This window comes from Diabrotica undecimpunctata, chromosome 2 (assembly GCF_040954645.1).
Source record: "Diabrotica undecimpunctata isolate CICGRU chromosome 2, icDiaUnde3, whole genome shotgun sequence".
Classification (NCBI taxonomy): domain Eukaryota; kingdom Metazoa; phylum Arthropoda; class Insecta; order Coleoptera; family Chrysomelidae; genus Diabrotica; species Diabrotica undecimpunctata.
In genome coordinates this window covers 17,059,424-17,074,289 of record NC_092804.1, presented here as the reverse complement: position 1 = coordinate 17,074,289, position 14,866 = coordinate 17,059,424, and the positions used below count along the sequence as shown (strand labels likewise).

The 14,866-nt window shown below is 31.6% G+C and overlaps 1 protein-coding gene across 1 annotated transcript in view; it reads right to left on the bottom strand.

Annotated features, from left to right (window-relative positions):
• The window catches only part of LOC140433622 (uncharacterized), a 46,426-nt gene extending 40,588 nt beyond the window's left edge, over positions 1-5,838 (bottom strand). The window contains exon 1 of the mRNA XM_072521604.1: positions 5,688-5,838. Coding sequence (XP_072377705.1) covers positions 5,688-5,838 — 151 coding nt within the window. The remainder of the gene's footprint in view (positions 1-5,687) is intronic.
• Positions 5,839-14,866: the final 9,028 nt, after the last annotated feature.

Below are 14,866 nucleotides of genomic sequence, written 5' to 3'. Positions count from 1 at the left end.
AACAAGTATCCCACCAATTCGGCACTGCGAGGAAGTCCAAGCAGCACATTTTGTACGAGGAAGGATATACACAAAAAGATATCGCACGACGTCTCATCAGAACTGAATATATAGTTTCAAACACTCTAAAAAGGTACCGCGAAACAGGAAATTTTGTACGAAGGCCTGGTCAAGGACGCTCAAGGTGCACAACCGCAATTGATGACCGATTTTTGGTTCTTAATTCTACACGAAATCGTTCATTGACATCGATGCACCTCAGAAATGAGCTATTAAATGTCAGACAAGTTAATATGAATTAACAAACAGTTAGACGAAGATCAAAAGAAACAAACTTAAAGCCCAGACGCCCCGCCAAAATTCCACGTCTTCTCCAAAATCATAAAGCTCGTCGTTTGGAATTTCCAAGAACACATATTTAGTAGAATATCGACAACTGGAAAAACGTTCTTTTCACTGATGAGACCAGAATCCTATTATGGAAGCCAGATGGTCAAAACTACGTCTACAGAAGAGTTGGAGAACGATACGCCAGCTGCAGTCTCGCCCAGACCGTTAGTTTTGGAGTTGATGGCATAATTCTTTGCGAAGGTATTAGTTGGGAGGCACGTACCGCACTTGTGGAAGTGATTGGACGGATGACTGGGAATTCTTACGTTTAAAACATCCTGCAAGATCATGTTTTGTCATATGTTGGTCACATTGGATATAAAAGATTCACGTTAGTGCACGATAATTTTCGACCACATGCCGCTGCCATAATGAGTAATTATCTTGATGAGGTCCAAATTCGAAGATTGGATTGGCCACCGTCTAGCCCGGATTTAAATTCAGTAGAGTACATGTGGGATCACCTAAAACGCAGCATACGCCAAAGAAATCCCGTTCCAAATACGATAGAGTAGCTTCGGCTTGCTACACAGGATGAATGGAATGCAATTTCCCAAGGATATGTAAAAAATTTACTTGCAAACATGCTGAGAAAGATGCAAGCAGTAATAAGAGGTAGAGAGGGGAATACTCGTTACTGATCATGCACTTCTTTCAGTTTAAACCAGTTGTTTAAGCAATTTAAATTATCATTTAAAATTGTTCATTAAACATTGTTAAAATAAACTCTATTTTACAGTAAACGACTGGCTTGACCAGAACTTATTTCGAAAAAACAAAAATTTGAAAATTCCAAAATATTCGATATTTTTGTCCATGAGTGTATTTTACACAAATTAATTGTTATAATCTTTGTATAATTATATATGAAAATTATGGAATTAATCTGTATATTAATTAACATATTAAAATTTACATACTTAATTTCCCCACTTTTATTTATAATTATATTTATAACTTTATAACAATTAATTTATTTAAAATATATTTGTAACGTTTTTCAGCAAAGAAAATTAATTTTAAAAATAATAAGTAAAATTCAACAAAAATTAAGACGTGTAGATTTGATTTTCAAATAAAAAATTTTGTTGTAAAATTTATTTTTAAAAGATAATATTTATAACTATAATACATAAATATTTAAGTTGCTTATCACTTCATAACCTTTTCTACTAATAATAATAAGAAAAAAGTAAAATTTTGCAAAATAAATATTTATTTTACATTGTTTAAACAAATTACTCGGTTAAATAAATAATTTACAAATAAACTAAGTATTTGAATTTTGATAATCCATGCAACGAGGTACCACAAATTAAAAAAATAATTTCGTGGATTAGAACCCGAGATATAGCGACTTTTATAAATTTAAATTTATGAACTCAGTTTTTGAAATAGTAAAATCGAGAAATAAAAAAAGGACTAACACGGGTTTTAAGTGCTGTAGGATATTCTACTTTTTGTTAAATTCGTCTAAAAATGACAATATTTCGAATAAAAAAAACTAACTTCCTTTATGTTGATGCGTCTGAGTAATTTTAAATGTTTTAAAATCTAAAATCACAGTACTTTTGTAAACCAATTTGCATTACAATACAGTATGTTACAATATATAAAATACATTTTTTTATTCATTATATGATTTAATTTAATAAAAAAATCCTTTCTCTTCAATTTGGTACTTTCAGAATTCATGTAGACCTAATACGCGTAATAACTTTGTATAGTAGAAACCCTCAATTCAGAAGAGTGATTTCATAGTTTAAACGCCGAATATCCTCAAATTTAAATGTACACAATATTTCGGTTTAAATTTCGGCCCTCGAAAACTGCCTGTTTTCTCGATTGCAATTTGCGTTTCCTCATAAGAAATTACAGAATATATAAAGTAGTATATTTATTTGTGCTTCTCTATAGTAGACTTGACCAGAAGTTGTCGTACAGTGTAGCCAAATCTTGTTCACAAGTAGTAATTATGGTCATACAAAACCTGTATTCTTCCACGCAGCGATTATTACCGTCATAAAAATACCAAAAAACATGATTTTTTCAATAGTAAAAATTAAGCACAAAATTGTAATAAAATAAATTTTATTTATATGTTCCGTTTCGTTACGTATTTAAATTTATAAAATAAAAATCGATATTTTAAAACATTATTTTTCAATCGTTTGGCAATGTTGGAAGTAGCGAGGGAACTCGGTTTTACAATTCGGATCCATACATGCAGTAAAACTAGTTTTTATTATTTTTTGCCGAAGAAATGAACGAAGAAAACATTGGTGTTTCTATGGGTAAATAGTGCATGTGTTTTTGTGAGTATATTTTATGTGATAAGTTTGTAAACTTATTGTTGTCAATACTGTTTTATCAATACTGTATTGTAGTATTGATAAAACGTGTTATTGATAATAAGAGTGTTATAGTTTGTCGTTTTATAGTAAATATTTAGTTATATTCTTTGAAATTATTGTATATATAGTATATATCCAGATTATTGAAATACAATGGACGAAAAACCGAGTTGTTCCAAGAGAAGACAGCAAAATTCTGATGTTGATTCCAAGAATGAAAAGCCGCAAAAGAGACGGAAAATGTTAACGTCCGAAGAGAAGGTATTGATACGAAACGTTTATGAAGGAATTGTCGGCAGAAAAATGGCATTTAACGTTAGCCAAGCGGTCGACATTTGTAGCAGTTTAACAAAAGTATCCGTTAGCTTTATTTATCGTGTACTTAAAAATACATCGGAAAATAAAAAGCAAGAAAAAGGTAAAACTAGAGGTAGGAAAAGCATTGTTTTGGATGACGAGACAAGGAATATTATACGTCGAAAAATTCATTCATTTTATTTTCGGAGTGAAATTCCAACACTGAAAAAAATTTCTCAAGAGCTCGAAAATGATGACTCTTTACCCAAGATATCTCGTAGGGTCTTAATCAGGACCATGCACGAAATGAACTTTCGATACGTAAAACGCAACAGAAAAAGTATGCTATTAGAAAAAAATGAAATTATTCTGTGGAGAAGAAAATATTTAGAAGAAATACGAAAAATTCGCACCACTGGATGCAAAATATATTATTTGGATGAAACCTGGATTAACGAAGGTCATACAGTTGGAAAAGTTTGGCAAGATTTAAATGTAAAAAGTAAACGCGAAGCATTTATAGAAGGCTGGTCTACAGGATTAAAGGCTCCATCAGGAAAGGGACGGCGTTTAATCATCACCCATATAGGAAGTGATACAGGGTTCCTTGATGATGGTTTGCTTCAATTTGAGTAGAAAAAAACAGGTGATTATCATGAAGAAATGACTTCTGTTATTTGAGCGCTGGTTTAAGAGAATCTTACCAAAATTGGAATCTGGGTCTGTGGTTGTTATGGACAATGCGCCATATCATAGCCGCAGACTAGAACAATTACCGACGACGGCATGGCGGAAAGGGAGAATTCAAGAATGGCTTACAGAAAAGGGGATTGCATACGAAGAATCAATGCTCAAAATTCAACTACTTGACATTGCACGTTTAAGGAAAAGTGAATATCCTAAATATGTTGTGGATGAAACTGCAAAAGATTATGGGGTTAAAGTTCTGCGTCTACCACCTTATCATTGCGAACTTAATCCCATTGAACTTATCTGGGCGCAAGTGAAAGGAGAAGTAGCACGCAATAACAAAACGTTCAAATTAAACGAAGTTAAGGAACTTTTGATTCAAGCAATCCTCCATGTAACTCCAGAGAAATGAGCTAAATGTATAGGCCATATAATTAAAGAAGAATATCGTATGTGGGAACTTGACACTCATGTCGAAGTTTTACTAGAGCCAATTATAATTACACCAGGTGAAGATAATGACAGCGATAGCAGCACTGCATCTTCAGATTTAGACAGCGAATAATATTTTCTAATAGTTTAGTAAGAACATCAGCATAAAAAAACCAAAAACAAAAAAAAACGAGAAGAACATAGTAAGTGTGTATAGTGTTTGTATTAGAATAGAACAATGTTTTGTTACATCCAAAATTATTTTTATTTTGTTTTTATAGAATTTTATTTTGTTTTGTTTTATACTGTTTAAGTGTTTTGTTTATTTTATTTAATGGGAAAATATGGCTCTTGGCGAACACCCATTTAAAAAAAAGTAACGCGCCACAAAACATACCTCTCGGGTGGTGTGGAAACTGTCTTAAAATTTGTTTTAAAAACATTTCATTGTGTAACTCTTTAAGGGCGGATCACGTCAAAAGACGTTTTAGCGTAACTTCCGCGGCAACCGGGTGGCATCAGTAAGCTTTCTGCAAAATTACTTGTTTTTTATAGACTTTTGTTTGTGGCATTCTGTATTTTTAGGAGACAGTAGGGAATAAGCCACAAAATATTTATTCACAGGTTTAATTTACTGACGTTTCGATCTCTATATAAAGAGATCGTTTTCAAATATACAAATGATAGCAATATTTATTTTTTTTTGTGGCTTTTTGCTTGTGGCATTCCGTATTTTTAGGGAGAATGTTGGAAATAAGCCACAATACATCTATTTACATGTTTATTTTACTGACGTTTCGATCTCTATTACAGAGACCGTTTTTAAAGTTAAGAAAAAAAAAGAAAATAATATAAAAATATATAAATATATAATAATAAACAAATAAAATAAATATAACTATAATTTATATCTTTGAAAACGGTCTTTGGATATAGAGATGGAAACTTCAGTAAAAACCTGCAGATAAATATATTGTGGCCTATTTTGAACAATAATATTTAAACAATATAATATAATTAACGTTGAAATAAAAGTGAGTGAACGCCACTGGATTTTCATAAGTCTTTCTCCACTTCTACGCCTTCAAACGATGACTCACTCTCCTAAATAGTGAAATTAGAGTTTAGATAAAACTTTCTGGGATAAAAAATTTCAATTTTGTCATATCTGTTAAGTGAAATTACTAGAAATTGAAGTTTTTTATGCATTTTTAAAGAAGTTATTAATAATTTTCAAAAAATCAACTTTTGAAGCCTGTTTGCAACAATTTTGCAAGTAAAAAATTAACTCATTTTAAAGGATTTTCAATGCTTTTTTAGTAAAATTGTGTCACTTTTCCAAATAATTTACCGGTCCTCTCCTTTAGTATTAAAAATCAAATAGCAATCTTACTTTGTTTATAATTTATTGTTTATAAGTAAAAAATGACATTTATTCTTTTGCATATTATTATGTTTATCTATACTTTTGCATCAGTAGATTTCTAAAAAAATAGTTTTTTAAGAAAATATGATTTGCCTTACCTTTCGACCAACAAACATGAACAAAAATTTTAGTAGGGACATTTAATTTGTCAACAAAATCAGCAATTAACTTTATAATTTCCGAATTTTCATTTTGTATTGAAAATTTCAGTAATAAGATCAGAAAAAACAAAGGTTTCTTCGTCTCCATTATACAGCGAGTAATTTGAGAATGAGTCAATACTACCCTCGTTTATAACAGCCAAAAAAAATATCCATTATATATGTGAAAGGAGGAGACACGGTGAAACGAATAAAACCGCTTATTACCAAACTAATAAATCCTTTGCTTGCTGATAATTACATGTTGAGATCTTTACACAACGAGATATTATTTTTCTTATGGTTGAGTTGTTTCTATAATTTTTATTTTTATCTTTCAAGTGGTAATTATTTAATAATATAAAACTTAGTACTTGCGAAGATCAATAAACTTAAACAATGAATGTTTTGAAATTATGCGTCCTACTTTTGGTTAAGGTCGTTTAGGTATCTTTTACATTTAAAGCACATCCGGAAGATTTTCACTTGTTTGCAGGCGTTAAAATGAGAAAACGTTACGAGTTATATTTCGCAAATATCTTTTGTGACGTGTTTTAATTGGCTTAATAAAATAAGTATTTAATACTCGCACAAAAGTACCAGCCGATTGGCTGGCAGACTAATTATGGATTTCTGAATAGACAGCAAGATTCTTAACACATTCTTGAATTAAATGTACTAAAATAACAAACATTTTTTGTTCATTTCGATAATAACTGGAAGATCTGATGACGAAAATGTTAAGTCGACCACTGGTTTAATGGTAATCCTTGCAAACCTGGTAGGTTTTCCAGTATTTAAAAGCACTATAATTATATATATATATATATATATATATATATATATATATATATATATATATATATATATATATATATATATATATATATATATTATATATATATATATATATATATATTATATATATATTATATATATATATATATATATATATATATATATATATATATATATATATATATATATATATATATAGTACACTTCCCGTCATATAAAAGTGGTACACTTTTTTTTCCCAATGTAAACCTGTGTTCAGACTGGACACAATGGTCCGTGAATCAATTCGTTGTTGCCATCGCAGATAACGGAATTGCACAAAATCTAAATATATAAAAAATAACGTTCAAAAATGTATAAAGTTTTTAGATAGGTATTATTTTTATCATTAACAACAAAAAACCGTATCTAATAAATTTAGTAACCAGAGATAGGGTTGAGCTAATATCCAAAATGTTTGAAGGATCTTTAAACCTAGGGTATTGGCACAGGGAACATTGGAATGCATATACTGTAATTTTATACTTCAATTACCCGAACACGAATTGTATTTTGTGTCAATAAGTTTAGTAACAGGCAAACTACCAAAATTAAATTATTATTTATTACAAGAACAATAAATGTGAAAAACTAACATTATACTTTATCCTACGTAGATTATAAACTATAAAATATCCGGAACGAAAAAACGCTTTTCAAAACGTGACAGTTACAATCCAATATCTCACAGTAATGTTTTATGATAATAATTTAAAGTTATGTCTAGATTGATTATCTATCATTATTTTTGAATTGAAATATTTTCATAAATTATAATAAAACACGAATCAATGTGTGGGTACTTAATTGAGATTATGGAAAATTACAAGAGAATTTTTTTACAGGAGAATTTTTTAGGATGCATGTTTAAATAAATGTGACTGACTGATAGAGAATGTTCGATAATGTTTTAGTTTTTAGTATACTCAAAACTGGCGGTCTGTCGCACAGCCCTGCTTTTAGCTGGTTGGTTTCATGTAATATTTTGTTGAACTGGCAACAGTGCCATAGAAATTAGAATGACACATGTGACAAGACCAACGTACACAACTTAAAAAATACGGTTTTTGGTTATAAGAGTTGTACCAGTTTTTTATGACGCGAACGGTACTATATATTATAGATTAATATTCTCGAGTACGTCTAATACCTGAAATCCTTTAGGATTTATTTTATATGAATCTCACATCTCATGGTGTGCATTGAAGTCTCCCTCTATAATAGGTACCTACAGTCTGTCCCAAACCCTTCTTTCAGTGCGTCACTAATTTTGACGTCATATAGGATTTTAAGAATGTCGAGAATTATTGCATGACATTTTAGTTAAATCTGACAGTTGCAGGATCGTAATCTCTCTTTTTCTAATTGAAAATAATTTAATAATTTTAATATTAGTCTTTGTTCTTTCTCGATATATCTCGGCATATTTAAAATATTTTTATGACAATAAATACAAAATTTGCTGTAAAATGTCTGATAATACTAACCTGGAATGACAATTATCATTTTATCAGTTGACATTGTGAAAGTACTGTCACGATCGAGACAATCTGCGTCAAATTATATTTATGCGCATCATTGATTGGATATCTATTTAGCGTATTCTAAACTCCAACCAATTATACATCCGTAAGTAGAATTAGCTTTACGATAAATAATTTTATAAGTTCTATGTATAATAATCACAGACTCACGTTTTTTTCTGTCACTTCTAGCTTAATGTGTTAGAGAGAATTCGATCAACTATGACGCACTGAAAGAAGGGTTTGGGACGAACTATATACCATTAAATGTGTAATACATTTTTCCAGTCTGACCGGCTTGTCCTTTAGTTGAGTGGGCATTAACACGTTAACTGCCGATCTATTTTGGTTCGGTTTTCAGCCAAGCGCCGCTTACCGTTTTTGATACATAGACGTTGATTTATTAGATTTTGGAAAAGAATAAAGCACGTATTTTTCAACTAAATGCACATATATACAAGAACGGTTGTTGGTGGACGCGCTAGAGCGTCAGTGGCGCTCGGCTGTAGTATTGATACTGGTATTATTATAATATATTTGTACTTAATACTAGTAAATAATACTGATAAAAATCAGTTTTAATAGAAACATTTATTTAATAATACAAAACAAAACAAGAAATACAAAATATCATAAAATATAGGTATATAACACCAAACTAAGGTTTATATATTGGATATTTGACAGTAACACAGACAAAATCCAAAGATGTCGGAACAGGTTTTGCATTCATAAAATTGTATCTTCTCGGATATTTCGTTCGCTGCAAGTTTTACAGCGTTTTCTCATAACTTTTCCCTTTAGATCATTTACATCTCGTTTCGTCAATAGGTGATCTTTTGTAACATGTTTGGCTTCAGAAATACTAAGTTTTAAAAGTGATCTAACGAGTTCTAAACGAAATTCGTAAAGGCAAATTTTTTTCCAGAATACTTGTTGAGTATGTATACATTTATAACCGTCATCTGCATAATATTTTTGTGGGACATCGTACAGTTTTTCGTTGATACGGATAATAGGCAAGCATCTGGTCTTGTCGGTCAATACCAGACATATTTTATTATATCTGCTAATGGGCTTTGGTTTCATTACATGCTGACATCTTCTTGCAACTAGTTGTAAGGTATTTTGACATTCTGATATTATATAGTAAACGTCTCTCTTATCCTTCTATTTGCCAACTAATAACTCTTTCCTGCAACGGGCAATTGTTACACCTTTAGCAAGTTCTTCTTGCTTTACTTCTACAGGAATATTTTTACGGTCAATTCGAAGAGTTCTTGTCCAGTGAGTTGAAAATTCAAACAAATTTTTGGCTAAATCAAAGCTGTTGTAAAAACTATCCATCTAAACGCAATGGATTACATTTAGTTTACTTCTAAACGGTGCAAAACCACTTTATTAGCGTGCCCTTTTCCACGTAAATCGTCAAACATTCCAGAGTAAATCAAAACTTTTAAAATTAGACCATTTGTTTCGGTCCACATATATAACTTGATTCCATATTTATGATTTTGGTTTTTTAAGTATTGTCTAAAAGTAAGTCGTCCTCTGTGTAATACCATTGACTCATCTAAGCTCAAATTACGATCAGGATAATAAACTTTCTCCATTCTCTTATTGAAAAAGTTTATTACTGATCTAATTTTATATATTTTGACTTCAGGTACTTGTTCTCCACCTCCTAGATTTTTACTATAATGCAAACTACGCATTATGACCTTAAATCTGTTCCGGCCCATAAAAGTGGAAAAAATTGCATTAGCAAAAAGAATATCTTAATTTTTCCAATAATCCTTAATCCTAGGCAATGAAATGTGACCCATGTGTAAAACCAATCCTAAAAAGACTAGCAGTTCTTCGAGAGTCAACATTTTTCAAGCGAAAGTTCTAGAATGTGCCACCTCTACATTAAATAAGAAAACGTACTCGGCATACCTGTTAGTCTCATCACATATTTGCTGCAAACATTCATCTGTAAGTAGCATTCGATAAAAGTGAACTGGATTATTATCGGAAACTTGTACTAGTAACTCTTCCCTCCAATGGCACTTCAGACCTAATCGAGCCTTGGCCTTCTCCAAGCTATGGCTCCAAGCTTGACGGTCCCGCGTCGATCTTCTCTACTGTTACAAATATTTACAATTATTACAAAGCCAGAAGATATAGACACCTAATCGGGACAAAAAGTCTTAAGTCGAAGAGCCAAGAACAAAATTTAATAACTCTAATAACCTGCCTTTGAAATATAAAAGACCCTGTTGTAGCGCTAGTGAAATAATCCAAAATCATAATCACCCGTCAGCGCGTTACCGGCAAGGAACGTGTTAAACGGAGAAACATTTAAAATTTGTCTTATTACTTGCTTTGATTTGAATATCACATATTAATATTTATTAAGTGAGGTGTATTTACAGGATTTTTTATTAGGATTGCTACACCGGCGTAACTCTCATCCCTATGTTTACGTACAATATTGTAACCACGAAAAGAACTCTGTCTGTCAGGCTTAAACCAAGGTTCGGATAATAAAGCTATATCAATTTGATAATCATCTGAACATTTCACTAAACTTATCTTACTATAAACTGCTGATTGAGCATTCCATTGCAAAATTTTTAATTTATTATTTTCTTTATTAGGCATTTCCATAAAAATTACTTACTTTATTGCGAATAATTTGCGTTCAAGTTCCTCAAAAGAATTAATATTATCCAAAACACATTGAAAAGTGTTGAAAAACATGCACACAATATTATTATTAATTTCAAGGCTAGATTTATAAAATGATGGTAAAGGTTTATTGGGCCCAAACGGGAAAAGAAACATTGGGGTTTCTACGGGAGAAGACATTTTCTTTAGAGTAGGAGAGGTAGACCAAATATGAGAGAATGATGGGGATGATAATGATGTTCTAAATTCTTTTTTCATTACTCTTCTATCGACTCTAAATACTTTCCCAAATTTCGTTCATGTAAGGAGTCAGGATTGTTCATTGATGTATTCGGGATCGAAGTCCATGAGAATAGTAAGATACCACATGGACGTAGAGTTTGAAGCCACTAATGAAAAATAAATAGTTTCTCTATTATTTATAATTTGAATATTGTATATTAGACGTGCTAATTTTTAATATACTCTCTAAAGCATTTCTGTGCCGCTCCATATTTTCTCTAATACTCTCTTAATTTTTTCTGTCAACATTGTCAGTATCAAAAAGACACAAAGGTAGATATACTAAGAACTGGCTTGATGTCTAATTCATTACTAACAGAATAAGATAAGAGCTTTTACACGTAAATGCAAGTTAAATATATTTAACCACTTAGTGATGACTAACATACAAACTACAAAACAGTTGACAGTAACTGGTAAGTAACAATTTACAATACACACCCTGTCTTTAGATTTATTTTTTGTTTATTTTATAGACCTTTTGAATAAACCCAAAACCATCACATGATAAATGATAAACACGCCTTGTAGACCGACAATTTTCAGAAAGATGCAACCAAGGAGGTACGAATAATTAAGGACTTTTACTGCCATCAACATGCAATCAACGGTTTGTTCGAAGCTCGTCTTAAAATGTTAATGAAATGCTAATAAAAAAAAGAGCACTCACTATATGAGAGAGGTATATGATATATTTATAGTTTAAATATTGAACCAGAATAATTCATTTGTCGCAACTTAGGTATACTCTCAGAGATTGTTAAAAAACAATTCTCGATTATAAATTGGGAATCTTTTTTTTAACTAATTATTATACGAAAAAGCCAAGTTGAATCACGACCTTAACTTATCAAGAAGCAGGCGTGTTTTTTTTTTAATTTCCACTCTATTGAGTGTTGTTGCAAGTTAATTGTTAAATATCGCTTAAGGATTCTGCCTGACTATATAATGTTCGACCTTGTATGCTCAGTTTTTTCGACATATTTTTAGTATCAACAACACTGTAATTATTGACAGACAGGTTTCCGCACTAATGCCGTAAAACGAATATTATGAAATTCATCGATAGACTGACCGTCCATCTATAGCATTCCCTTTTTGTTGACCACTCATCTAGCATTCACAGTTCATGGCCGATTTATTATATATTAACCACATTACGCATCAGTTTTATGCTAAAAATCTGCTAACTCAAAAATGTTGGTAAAACAATATGTGTTATAAAAAGGTAATCATCTGGTATTTAAGGGATGTTACAGGGTTTATTAACTTTACTACTTCATTTAACTTCTTCTTCTTCTTCAAGTGCCCTGTCCGTTGCGAACGTTGGCTATTAACATGGCAATCCTGATCTTATTTGCGGCGCTTCTGAATAGTTCGACCGATGTGAGCCCGAACCACTTCCTCAGATTTTGGAGCCACGAGTGTCTTCTCCTGCCTGGCCCTCGCTTACTGTCTATTTTTCCCTGGACAATCAATTGCAGTAGACGGTACTTATCGTGTCTCAATATGTGGCCTAGATATTCAAGCTTTCTTTGTTTAATTGTGTTCACGATTTCTTTCTCCTTTCCGATTCTTTGGATTACCTCTGTGTTGGTGACATGTTCGGTCCAGGATATACGAAGAATGCGTCGGTACACCCACATTTCGAATGCTTCTAGTTTTCTCGTGAGCGTCTCCGTCAGCGTCCAGGCCTCCACACCATACAGTAAGATCGGAAAAATGTAGCATTTAACTAGACGTAGTTTTAGGGGAAGAGACAAATCCCTGCTTATGAGGAGCTTTTTCATATTGCTAAATGCTGCTCTAGCTCGTTCTATTCTCGCCTTAATTTCTGTTCATTTAACACTATATTTATTTATGTACAAATAGGTGAGCGACTGTTTACAATATCAGTCGTATGAATAATATCATTATCGGCCTACGTTAACTGTTGTGAAACAATATTCTAATATCTACAATGACTAATTAAACATGGCTGAACTATCTTAACCTATGCTCTCTCATTTTGGCATCAATTGGTGTCACCCCAAGGGTTCCCTCAAAATATTTATTAATTTTATTCTTTTTTGTTACTCCACTCATCCATCTAAGCATTCTCATTTCCGACATATGCATTCGTTATCCTTTTAACTGTCCAACATTCAGTTTTATACATCATACCTACCGTTTAGAAGTTTTAGAGAATTTTACTGTACGTATCTCCATCTATTTGCGCATTACTCTGTAATACCGATCCTAGGTAATTAAAATTCTTAAGGCAGCTTTACCGTATCCAGTAACTGACTCCAGTCGCACTGGCACAACAGCGCTGGCATGGTAGTGGCATGGTCTTGAATAGAGTGCTGGTCTATTTTTCATGCCAGTGGCGTACCTGTAAGGAGTACAATAAACGACGAACTTCAGCAAGTAGGAACTGGCGTGCCAGTCAGACTTGTGCGAGCTACTGGGTACGTGTAAACCTACCTTTTTTACTTTTGACAATCATTTCAGCATCCAACATTATAGTTTTATTTGTAGTGATTCCATATTTAAATGAACATTCCAAATACTGTGTTAATGTCCTTATAGTTTTGAAGATCTTGCCTGATCTATTTTTTTGCTATTCATATAATTTTCTCTTATTTTATTTTTTTTTACTTTGTTTGACTACCACGAGGTAGGTCTCTGTATTGTCAATTTTCTCTCCTGATATTTTTCCAAGTATTCCAATAGGAGCATCTCTAATAATACTGGCAATATTCCTTTAAATTGTATTAAGCCTTCCTTTTATGTTTCAGCATATTTTTCCCCTATTTTGGCACTGAATAGACCTTCTTCCTCCTCTTTTAACATTCACCACTTGATCTTTTGTGATCCTTTCCAATATTTTTATTTAGTTTCACTTTTTACTTCAATGTACATTACAATCAACTTATATTGATTCACAATCTCAGTAACTATTAACTTGGAGTTCTTATATTCAGGTATCCTTATTTAACAGAAATAATTAACAGTTGCATATTTTTCATATTATTATTCAATTTACATTCCGAAGGAATGATTTAAAAATAATTTGAAGAAATAGCGATTGAAATAAAGTTTACTGGAGGCCTATTAAGAGTATTAGATACGCCGATGATACTGTACTGCAGAGACTGTACAAGAATTTCAGGCGATCCTGGATTGAGTATTAGATGCAAACGGGAAAAGTGGACTAGCGTCAACAAAACGAAATTTATGATAGTTGCAAAAACACAGCTAAAAGACACTTAAAATATAAGCAAGGTGTCAGTAGAAAAAGGTAAAAAATACCGATGTCTGAGCTGGATTATTAGTGACAATAATAGATATAAAGAAGAAATAAGGATGAGAATTGGGCGAGCTATATTCAATAAAATAAAAGAAGTGTTATACAGTAGTGACCTTGGTTTACAACTGAAGATAAGAACATTGTTGTTGTTTGTTTGTGTTTATATAACTGAGAACAATAAATAAATTCGCCAATAAGAACATTACGTTCATATGTTTTCCTTGCTGCTTTACGGAATATAGAGGTCTGGATCTTAAAGAAACAATTAAATGACCAACTCGAAGCATTTGAAGACATGCTGAGGTCCTTAGAAGAATGAAAAAGAAAAAGGAAGTGATAAATATGTTTAACATAAAATAATTAAACAGACAAAGAGAAAGGGTGTATCTGATAATTGTTATAGTAAATATATTGATATTTTTTAATTTGGCAACAGCGCTTCGTGAAATATATAACGAATTTAAAAAAGTAAGTTTATAGGACAAATTTGTTAATTTTTTGTGGTACCATACTGGTATCATTGGAAATAT